General features: G+C 44.8%; 1 protein-coding gene across 1 annotated transcript; it reads right to left on the reverse strand.

The window, feature by feature from the left end:
• Window positions 1–1,074: 1,074 nt before the first annotated feature.
• Window positions 1,075–6,578, reverse strand: DRG1 (developmentally regulated GTP binding protein 1). The gene is made up of 9 exons (XM_063173201.1): window positions 6,471–6,578; window positions 6,183–6,306; window positions 5,251–5,426; window positions 4,792–4,861; window positions 4,058–4,227; window positions 3,256–3,386; window positions 2,729–2,896; window positions 1,667–1,789; window positions 1,075–1,192 (listed from the first exon to the last, which is right to left on the reverse strand). Exons 1-9 carry the CDS (start codon window positions 6,510–6,512, stop codon window positions 1,093–1,095), a joined length of 1,104 nt encoding a protein of 367 aa, XP_063029271.1. The 5' UTR covers window positions 6,513–6,578; the 3' UTR covers window positions 1,075–1,092.
• Between the last annotated feature and the right edge of the window lie 5,035 nt (window positions 6,579–11,613).

Here is an 11,613-nt window from a genome sequence, read left to right on the forward strand (position 1 = left end):
GTGAGGAATGAGGCTCAGTGTATTAGAAGTTGTAAAACTTACCAGCTCTAAAAAAGTGCGAGTGTGAGGAAACAGCAGTGAAACCCAATCTGAGCACCAGCCTCATCTTCTGCCCCTTCCACTGAGGCTCGTAAGCCAAGCACCCAGCAGCAGTTCAGCTCATTTCTGCCGGGATTGAGAAAAAGTACAGGTGCAAATGCTGGGAGGAGAAGCAAGGCTTGGATGTTTCCTTACCAGGCTGCAGAGCAGCCACTGTTCCAAGGATTTAGTGCTTGAGTGGGTGTCTCTAATCACTTGGGCTTCTTTAATGTATAACAACATGAGGGGGAGTGGTTTTTATGCATCTAAATAAACAGCCCTATAATTAAACACCCCTACTTCCTTTTTGTAGGAGGGCAAATGCTAGAGGCTTTGATAAGCACTCTTGATATAAGCTAAAATCTTCTTTATTTGTCTTTATTAAGCAACAGAGCCACTCTGAGCAATGTGCTTCTCTTGGGCACCTTCTTTATCTAGGCAGGAAATTCTATAAGAAAACTTCAAATCTTTCAGTGATACACAGGCAGTAGCTCACTGCCACTAGTCTAAACAACTGAAAAAGCAACTGCTCCTGAGCAGAACTGCCCAGCTTTTCCACCACTGCAGCACTATTAATAGCCTTGAAGTATTCCAAGAGGAACACTTTCAGATAAAGGCAGCTGGAACTCTGTCCTCCAGCATTGTTTCATAAGATATGATTCTCTAGCCTCTGCTTTTCATGTTTTGTTCTTGGAACAAAATAATTCCTGATGTGTGAATTTTTTTTCTAATTTGGAAGGACACGGACATGCAGCAGAACCTTATCCCAGCAATCAAAGCTTCTTGTAAGATGTTGTCCTTGGGAAAGTCATTTAACCAGAGTTTCTCATCTGCAAGTTCTGCTGGAGCGAGCCCCTGCAGTGTAAGTTGGCCAGAAACATCACTTTTACCATGCAGCAAGGTGTTATAAGAAAAGGCCATTTCTAAATAAAAACTGGGAGAGGGCAGGGAGGGGTTGTCAATTACAATTAATGACAAATTTCAGGCACAGCAACAAACCATGTAAGAATAACTTTATTTCTTCACAATCTGAATAACATCCTCATCTTCAAGAGTATGGTCTTTACCAACTTTCTGAGGGTTGTGTTTGACAGATGAACCCCAGACCAGTGCACTGAAAGAAGAAAAATCAAATTTAAAAGGCTTAGAATTATGATATGCAAGTAGAACAGCAGCTATTTCTGTCACACAGCTAATACAGAAAGCAATGCTTCAGAGCTATTTTTGTTCTCATACAAGTACCTGGCTGAGTGGTTGGTGTGAACCAGGCTAGAAACAGATCAAAACAAAGCCTGAATTTGTCCTGAGTACCCCAGTGCATGGGACAATGGCTTGCAGTGCTGTGTTTAGTGCTACTTTTAAATAGCAACATAAATTTGTCTCCACAGAGGACATTCATGTAGCAAAGAGCATGAGAACATCAAATATAGCAACTGAAGTACTAAGACTGATTATCATAATAGGCAGATTTATTCAAATTAACATTAAAAAAAAGTCCTGGTATTCCCTTCTAGTTTAGAAGAGGATGAAATATTATATCTGAAGGCATTATTTTCTGTTCTATATCTTCTTTTACAATAATACTTACTATTTAAAGTCTTTGATGAGATTTTTGTGGATCTTCATGCAAAAATCCTCCACAGTGGTCTTGCAGTAAGGTAGTACCACAGGAGAGGTGTAGTCTGGGAGCTGCCCTTTAGGTTTGGTGTAGCTGTAACACAGATGGAACCATCAGTCAGTACCAAAACTTTCCTCTTCAAACCCACCATGGTATTTCATCAGTGATTCAGTGATTTGCACTGTCACCCCCAGCACGTTGGCCAGGTCCCACTGCTCCAGTGGTGACAATGGATGCACTGCAAAACCTTTGGTGGAGCTAAGCTGAAAATGCCCCAGGGCAGCCAGTGGCTGCAGAGGGTTCTCCCTTGTGACTGCAAAGGTTTCTCACTTGTGAGCTTTCCAAAGGTGCTTTAAAAAAGCCAAATGGCAAGAGTTGTTGGAAAAGAACATCTTTAGTATTATGGTTCCAACTTGCCTTTTTTTTTTCTGTGAAAACCTCAACATGTATTAGAAAAGGCACTTGCTGAAGTCTATTAGCACAGATACCTAGACCACAGTCACAAGGAATTGTGAAATGCCTTTTCACAATACATTCTATATTATTACAAGCAGATAGATATAAATGTAAAATACAACAATTACTGTATTACGAGTACTAATAAACTCATTCATAAGCTCATCCAAAAATGCCCAAGAATTATGATGTAAACCTGGAATAACTTGTAAAAATATCTGAAATTCTAGATGAAGAACTAAGTTCTGTCAGGAGAGCATCCATGGGAAGCTGAAAAGATTATTACATCTGGAATCACAGGGTTATCACAAAGTTTGACTAGAGTTCCATATTTTCAGGAATATTTTTCAGATGTGCTTTGGTGTTGGATTCACAAGATTCTCCTTTCATTCACCTACAAATTCAAATCAGCACTTGTGGCTATCACACAACAGCTAAGACAAGCACAATTTCTGAGTTACAAAGCAAATACCAGTTGGTATAAAAACATTGTAAAATATTCCACATCCATTTCCGAGACCTTTTTCAGTCTCAGCCATGCACTTAACTGCACAGAAAGCAGCAATTTTGACTCACATTCGGACTAGTTTCAAGTAGTCCCAGATTTTCTCCAGCAGATCATCAAAGTTCCAGCGATGATGAGCAGATATTGGTACACAGTGGGGTACTTTGTAAATGATATCTAGTTCTTCAATGGAAATTTGGTCAATTTTATTTAGGACATAAATGCATGGGATGTAAACCCTGCAAAGAGAAAGAAATTGTTAGAGCAACCTGACAGCAGCACACTGCAAAGAAAAAATGTTTTTAAAAAGCTTATCTCTGTGCTGATGCCACATTGGTGGCTCAGCTTGAGTGGGAAGTAAAGCCAAAAGACAATTCTTTTGTCTGTAACAGAGACTGCAGGAGGGCCACGGCCTGGGAGCCAAAAGCCAGTTCTTTTCCCTGTGACCCAGACTGCAGGAGGGCCACAGCCTGGGAGCCAAAAGCCAGTTCTTTTCTCTGTGACCCAGACTGCAGGAGTGGCACAGGCAGGGAGCCAAAAGCCAGTTCTTTTCTCTGTGACAGAGTGCAGGAGTGGCACAGGAGGGAGCCAGCAGTACCTGTTCCCTTCCACCACGTCGATCAGGTCGTCGGCGGTGGCGTCGCTGCGCAGGGTGACATCGGCGTTGTGGATTTTGTACTCTGCCAGGATGCTCTTCACTGTCTCAGCATCCAGCTCGCTCTGAGGACACTGAGCAGACACAGACACACACACAGAGTTAAGGAATGGCAGAGCTAACAGCCAAATCCAGTGCTACAGCTAACAGTGCTGTCACCAAGCAAACACTGCATGTGCACTGCTAGAAAGAATAGCTGCATTTTAACTTATTGGACATGAGTGATTTCACCAGAGCTGGTCTGAGGAGAGGGAAAACCAGACCTAAATCCTAACAGCTTCATTTATATCAGTGACCCACTGAGAGCTGCAATCACACATTTCAGCAGTGCTTCCTTCCAGTTTGGGACCAGATACAACACACACCCAAGTATCTTCTAGTTCAGAGCCCAGACAACCACACTTTAGGTATCAGAGTGCAGAGTTCTGAATTTTGCTATCTCTGGCTATTAAAGATTCAGGTGAATGGGGTGCAAGGCCTGAAACTCCGAGCAATCCTCTCAGAAAGAACATTGTAGCCACCACCGAGGCTCTGTTTTGAGGGCAAGGACTCAGGCTCCAGGAGAGGTGTGGATAAAGGATCCTTTCCTCAAAGGAAAGTAACTGACTGCAGCACAGAGCAGCAGTTCAGCTCCTAAAGAAGTCACACACAGCTCAGCATGGTCCCAGACATACCATCAACTACAAATGCCTCTTTCTCCAAGCAATTTGTTTTTAATTTTGGTTAAAGAAAAGTTCCAACTTACTGTGGCTGTAAGGTTAATGCCTCCTTTATCCTTTTTTTTAAAGCCAATATTGGGGGGCTTACTATTCAGACGAATTCCAAATCCCTCCAGTTCATTCTCAATGATTTTCTTGTGGCCAAGGGGTTTCAGCACGTCCAGAACAATCAGAATGAGATTACAGGTTCGAGCAACTGAGAACCAGAAAAAGAAAGTCACCTCTCAAAAAGCATTCTCACATAACCTGAGACAAAACAACCACAGCATGGCTCGTGGACTGACGGCACTACAAAACCCCTGAAGGCTGGGTTATTTTTAAAGCATATTGGTTATTTTTAAATACCAGGACTGAAGTTTATTGCGCTGGCCAAGCATCACTGACAGACAGATCTGTACATGCTGCAAGAATGACAGAGGCTGGAAAAAATCTTCCTGTCTCCATTCAGACACCAGACTGAGGACAATTAACTGGGTGAGGAATAAAACCAGCAGCCTTGTTTGGGATGGGATCACATCTGCCTGCAAACCTGGCCATGTGCTTTCACTGAAGTGTCAATGCAGAGCACAAACCCAGCAAGGGCACAAAACAGAACTGAAAACAACAATACAAAAGCAGCTACTGCTTCTCAGAAACAGCTCAAGTCCAGAAACAATCCAGCTTTTTACAGACATCAGAGCAGTGAGTGAAGCCTCCATTCTCCTGCCCTGTGTTACATGAAGCAGTGACTGGCTGCTGTCTCCAGCTCTCACACACTCACCTGCAATGACCTGCCGACCTCTGCCTTTACCATCTTTGGCCCCTTCAATAATTCCTGGCAGATCCAGCAGCTGTTTGTTCACAGGGAGGAAAGCATCACATGAGAAAAGCATTCTCCATTAAATCAATCCTACTTTCACCCTTCTAAACCAGCTGACTCTACTGCAAATCTGAACAGAGTATGACTGATCTGACTGTTATATCTTGCATTATCCCATGTGCCACATTCATCCCGTGGAATAGATTATCTCCTAGGGAATAATTAGAACTACCACAGGAACTTCTTCCCAGAGCAAAGTAAAAACCAGGGAGAAATCCATACCTCATGGAAACATTTCCAAGGCATTCTCAAGCACTTCTACACATCACTTCTAACCTGCTGATGTCAGGCCAGACCACTGAACCCTAACAGCACAGCATCTGTGTAGCCCATCCTGCCCTCACAGACACAGGATCTCACCTGGATCTTTGCTCCTTTGTACCTAATGACTCCAGGCACAGTCGTCAGTGTAGTGAATTCATAGGCTGCCACTTCAGAGTACACACCAGCAAGATTACTTAGAAGAGTGGATTTCCCCACTGATGGAAAACCCACAAACCCAATGCGGGCATCACCTGTCTTGGCAACGTCAAAACCTGCAAATAAGGAGTAGAAATGTTTGCCTAATGATTGACAATTTCTATCTTCTAATGTTCTGGACAGCAGATATACATTATTTTTAATACTGCCTGAGCAAAAGCCAAGTAGGCTTTCCTAGAAGAAGGATGGGAGTGGGATACAGATTGTTCACACTCTTTATTGGCTTGCACCACTTTGTAACACTCTATGACATGTACCTGTCTAATAAAATCTTGGCTGCAAAGCTTCACAGTGGACTGTGTTTGACTTCAGTGTAAGTGGAGCATTCCCTTTAAGCACTGCAGCATAGGAAATTCACACCTTTATATATAAAAAGAGGTGGCTGCTGCAAAGGTGCTTCTTTGTGTAAAAACCTTAAGATTTCTGCAAAGACCGTATGAGCCAAAATACAAAAGCACTTTCATCTACACTTCAGGAAGTGCTCCAGCCCACAGCCCTAGGAAGGGACAGAAATCATGGTTAGAGGTCCATGTACCGGGTAGGACAAGAGAAAGCAAGGACGGAACAGAATGCACAGAGAAGCTGCGGCTGCCCCATCGCTGCAAGTGTGCACGGCCAGGTTAAACAGGAGCAGCCTGACCTAGCGAAGGCGTCCCCGCTATGACGGGGGTAAGACGAAATAGCTCCTTTCCAACCCAAACCCGTCTGTGTTTCTGTGACTGTTTAGCAGATAACCTGACACGATTTGCGGGACAAGAGCCCCCCATCAGATCAGATCGATTTCCGTCCCACCTCCCGCACACACAACGCACCTTCCCCGGGGCCGCCGCCGCCGCCTCCCTTGGGGGTGATGAGCTCCCGGCGCAGCTTGGCCAGACGGGCCTTCAGCAGCCCCAGGTGGTGGGCGGTGGCCTTGTTCTTCTGCGTCCGGGCCATCTGCAAGGGCACAGCACCGCGGGCTCGCACCGGGAGGGCTCTGCCGCCCTCGGCCCCTGCGCCACGCCCGGGGACAGGGCCCCGCCACCCCTCCACGGCGCTGCCCACGGCCCGTCCACCTCCCCGGCCCGAGCCCCGCGTCCGCCCCGTTCGGCGCTCGGTACCTCCGCCTCAATCTCCGCGATCTTGGCCAGGGTGCCGCTCATGGTGGCGTCGGGCCCGGCCCGCCCGGCCGCCCCTCAGCGCCGCCGCTCTTCCCGCACCGCTCGGGGCCGCGCACGCGCCCGGCGACCTCTCGCGAGAGACGGCGGCCGGGAAAGGGCGCGCGGCGCGCGCCGCCGGCTTCGCGCGCTGCCCTGAGGGGAGGCGGCGCAGCGCCCCCTGGGCCGTGTGCAGAGCGCGCGCCGCCGCCTCACAGAAAGAGCGGGCAATGCTGTGAGGGGGCGAGTGTGAGGGAGAGATGCCCGAGTGTGAGATCCGTGTGTGTGTGAGAGATGCCCGCGTGTGAGATCCGTGTGTGTGTGAGAGATGCCCGCGTGTGAGATCCGTGTGTGTGTGAGAGATGCCCGAGTGTGAGGGATCCGTGTGCCTGTGACATCCATGTGTGTGTGAGGGATCCCTGTGTGAGAGACCCGTGTTTGTGAGGGATCCGTGTGTATGCGAGGGATCCGTGTGTGTTTGAAGGATGCCTGAGTGTGAGGGATCCGTGTATGTGAGAGACCCGTGTGTGTGAGGGATCCGTGTGCCTGTGACATCCATGTGTGTGAGATCCGTGTGCCTGTGACATCCATGTGTGTGATGGATCTGTGTGTGAGAGGGATCGTGTGCCTGTGAGATCCCTGTGTGTGAGAGAGATTGGTGTATCGCTGGGGTCTGTGTCTGTGAGGTCCATGTGTGTGAGATCCGTGTACGTGTGAGATCCGTGTACGTTGATCTGTGTGTGTGTGTGAGATCCGTGTGTCGGTGCCCCGTGTCCGTGTGATGTGTGCGAGGCTGTGGCGGCTGTGGGAGCCGGCATGAGCCGGGTGTGCGAGAGCCCTGAGGGGGCCCGGGGACGGCGCTGGCGCGGCTGAGGCGCTTGGCCGTGAGGGGCGGCCGGGCTGCGGCGGCGAGAGAAACCTGGGGCTCGGCTGGGAGAGAGGACGGTGCGAGCGGAGCCGTGCGCTGAGGCAGCGGCCCCGCAGGTGTGAGAGGAGCCGGGGGTCTCGCTGCCCTCGAGGGGAGGTGCCGTGTGCCCTTTCCTGGGGCTAACCCGGAGCAGCCTCTCCGCGGTCCCTCCCGCAGCCCGCCCCGCTCACAGCCAGGTGTGTATTTGTGCATTTGTGGCACTCCGCGATCCGCAGCGCTGCCGGCCCGGGTGGCGCTGCCGCACTGCCCGCGGCGGAGCCTCCCCGAGTTGCTGCTTTGTCACACCGGGACTTCATGCCGGAGCTTTCTCACGGCTCCTTTCAGCCGAGTCCTGAACGTACCGCTGTGCCCCAGGGACATCTGTAACTCTGCTCTGAATGCAGGCTAATTAAATAGAACAAGGATTTTTTAGAAGGTCCCTTCAAACTTTAAAATGCCAAGCATTTCCAGCGCTAAGCTGTTTCACAAGAAGCCAAACAACTGGATTTCAAATTAAAAGTATTTTTATGACATGGAAATACAATTTAATAGTTGTTCAGGACTTCGGTTTACAAGTTTGTTTCTGTGTCATATTTTGTCTAAATTCGAATATTTATAGAAACCTTTTTGTCCATGTTCAGTGTCCTTTCCAGGAAGGCTCTTCTATCTCAACTTACTGCCAAGTCTGTTTCTGTAGGGTGTATCTAAACGTAAAACTTAACTTTAGGAAAAAAAGCCAAAAATACACTCTCCTGGGCCCGTAGTGTGAACACTTACAGACACACCTGCCACATCTTCAGACAGAATTCTGAGTTACAACTGGCAAAATTTAACCTACCTTACAACAGTTTCAGTGATAGAATTTTTATGGAATCATTAAATCTTCTTTAACTTACAGCGAAAATGGGGAAAAAAAGAGTGCTAGTGCAATGGGAACCACACTGCTATTTGTGGTCTCTGCCTCTGCATTTCCCTGTCTGTCTCATTTTCATCAAGAAAGGAGCCTTTATTGTCATAAACTCTTTATAGTAGAAACTGTTATTAATATAAGCTTATACAGAGCTTACTAAAATAGAATCTCAAATAAAATGGAATTGCTATTCCTGGTACTGTTAGTTCAGCTAAGCTAGGGTAAATATAAATGCACCTACCCTCTGTATATTTGTTCATGGTTTTCTAATTATTCCTTGTGAACAACATCCTTTTCCAACATGGGACAGGGATTTGACCCTGGTACAAATTTTTTCCTATTTACTTCAGATGGAGTTGAACTTCTCTATGCCTCAACTGAAATCAGCCATACAATCAGTCCACATTTGTGGTTCTTTTCAGTAAAAGGAAAAACATTGAGAAAAATACAGATTCTGAATGCTCAATCAGGATTTAAGATCTCCCCTCTTTTGTGCAGTAGGTCATGGTTAATTCCAGAACTTATTGCTAATTTTTCTTACAAACTCACTTCAAGTCTCATAAACTGAGTCTAACTTAAAATTATTTTTCAAAGTGGGGGCTGAATGAACAAAGATGCCAATAAAGTACATGGTGTGAATATTTAGTTACTGGCTGGTTTTTGTATTCCTGGTTTATGTTTCCATAGTGTTCTCAACATAGAGCTGCTCAGTAAGCTCTTAAATTCTTTTTTTCTCAGAAAGCTACTCAAGCAAAGGGTATAAGGAATTTAGGCACCTAAAAACTTCTTTCAGTGTTGAGTATTGTCCTTAATTACCTGAAGGAAGAAAGAATTTAATTAATAAAGATAATTAGTCTGATTTTTGGTAGCCAAATTAACACTTTCTAATTGGTTAGGATGTTTAAAGTAGTTTATATTAGTTTATAACAGCACCATCTTTCAAGCTTCAGAAAGGCTTGTTCAACAGAGATTGTTTCCAGGTTGTGAACAGAGTAATGTTACTTTTATTTCTTGTGAATTTCTTTCTGCTGTGAATTTTTTAATCTAGAGGTGTTTTATGTGATATGGTGCTTAGAGAACAGGGTGCTTCTGACCATAGGAAATAAGGTGCAACAGCTGGAAAAATAACTGAAGGGTGGGTGCCTGGGAATGGATAAATGATGTCCCCTGAGGACTGCAGTAAAAACTAGAAAATGATAAAACCTTATTAAAGAAAAAGGGAAAAAAAAAAAGTCAGAGAAGGGAAAAATCAAGGAAAATATTAATAGAAAATTGGATATCATATCAGAAGAGATAAAAGCCCCCAGTAGAAGCAGAGAGCAAATGAAAGGAGATGCAAGAGACTGAGATCTGCTCCAAAGGTTAATTGAGCTTTATAGTGGGCACTGATGGAAGATGGAGTATGTGAATTGCCATCTTTTTTATTAAAATGTGTATGTGTGTTTTTAAATTGCAATCATTCCATGTAGGAAATGTAGATGAAGTGCAGCAGAGGGAATATTCCAAAGGCTGGGACTGGCACAACAGTCAGTCTCTCCTGTAATGTCAGATGACACAGAATGAAGGCTCAGATCTGCAGTAAAACTCACAAATGATCACACAGTCCTATGAATGACTAACTGATAAACTGGGAGTGGGGAGGAGATAAACCCCTCAGCAGTTCTCTTATAATATTCCTAATAAGATAAGGAAAGCAATATTCTGGAAAGTATTCAGCAGGTGGACAAGGACTGCATCTGAGGTAAAGGCTGTCTCATCAAACACCTCAGGAACACGGCACAGCCTGGAATCAATGATTGGGAAAAACCAGGAGTGTTTGTTTCACCAGTGACAGGGATGTGACTGAAATGGCACACAGCTCATCAGCAAGATCTGAGCAATGGAGAAAAATGGATTTCAAAAAATCATCTACACATTTCAGTCCTGCTGACACTGATCCTGAGCAAGTCTTTTCCTTTACTTGTGCTCCTTTACAGTTTTATTTTTGCACAGGAGGAATGTGCAGTTGCTGCAGAATGATTGAAACTGTCATGTTTCCATAGCATTGCCCTGGAGTATGGTAACTGTAGCTCACTTCCACAGGAGAGCTTAGGAGCTAATGCATTTAGATTTTAGGTCAAACGATCAAATTTAAATAAGCTACTTCATTATGATTCAAATTCTGAAATTCTTTCTAAATCAACCAGTATTTTAGCTTGAGTAAGAGTTTTACTTACATGAGATAGTGAGATGCAAACAAAGTAAATTGAGAAGAGACTTGCAAGTGTTTTGGATAACCATTTAAAATTTATCATTGTACAATACATGGTAAATACTGTGAGTATGAAATTAATTGTGATAACTCATGTAATGCTTCATTAAAATCACATAAAGTACCTTGTTAAAAATAAGCAGTGCGTGCTCACCTAGTCAGGTTTGAGGGTTTTTCCTCCTCTTTTATATTCTAATAAATAACTCAAATACTTGTGGATATCAAGTTTATTCACAGTGCACTAGGAAGGTCATTTTAGCTTAAGAGCTCCTTTGGTGGTAGTACAGCCCTTGTGGTTTTGGTAATTCACCTCCTGCCAGAAGCTGCAGACTCCACTGGCAATCAGCTGATGCTGTGTGGGCTTGCTACAGACTGCACTTCCAGATTAGTGGTGGGATTTCTGCAGGGTTTCAGAAAGTGGGGAGAAGGTGACAGGGAGGAACTGAAATCATGATTTCAGGTGAAGCAAGGATCTGGAAATTTCATATCCTCTCAGAAATTATCACCTGCCCAGGGGAAAATGATCTCTATTAAATGGTAACGGTGATCTGAGTACTTATGATTTTAACAATTATGGGTATGGGACTGTAACCACCTGACAGAGTTTCCTCATGAAAATAGGGTAACTGCAACTAAAGGCATGTGGAGAATTGGTTCATTTTAAGGTGGCTTTTCTGTGGGTTTTTATTCAGTTTTGGTGTTTGGTTTTATTTCATTTTTACAGTTCTGCAAATTTACCCTATGAATTGTACTTTGATTGGAGAACTGGCTGCTAATTAACCCTATCATTGTATTTCAGGGAAGAACTGCTCGTGCTGAAGGGGAGACAAAACTACAATGAGCTATAATGAGTGGACTAAGGGCCAGCTCCATGTCTGTTTGGAGGAAAGATATGTTGAAAACGCTCTATCTAAAGGTAAGATTTTTTAAATCCATAGTGCTGAATCTTCAATGGAAGCATAATACTGATTGCCTGAGGTGAAGTGACTCTGAGAGTTGATGCAATTCACATCTTAATTAACTCTTGAGCCAATATAAA

The sequence above is a fragment of the Melospiza melodia genome, chromosome 20 (genome assembly GCF_035770615.1).
Source record: "Melospiza melodia melodia isolate bMelMel2 chromosome 20, bMelMel2.pri, whole genome shotgun sequence".
In the NCBI taxonomy this organism is placed as follows: Eukaryota; Metazoa; Chordata; class Aves; order Passeriformes; family Passerellidae; genus Melospiza; species Melospiza melodia.

Coding starts and splice junctions, on each gene's coding strand:
- DRG1 (XM_063173201.1), bottom strand. CDS start 6,512: ATGAGCGGCACCCTGGCCAAGATCGCGGAGATTGAGGCGGAG. Junction 3,387..4,057: donor GCATTAACCTTACAGCCACA/GTAAGTTGGAAC, acceptor GTGTCTGCTCAG/TGTCCTCAGAGCGAGCTGGA. Junction 2,897..3,255: donor GACGTGGTGGAAGGGAACAG/GTACTGCTGGCT, acceptor TTCTCTTTGCAG/GGTTTACATCCCATGCATTT.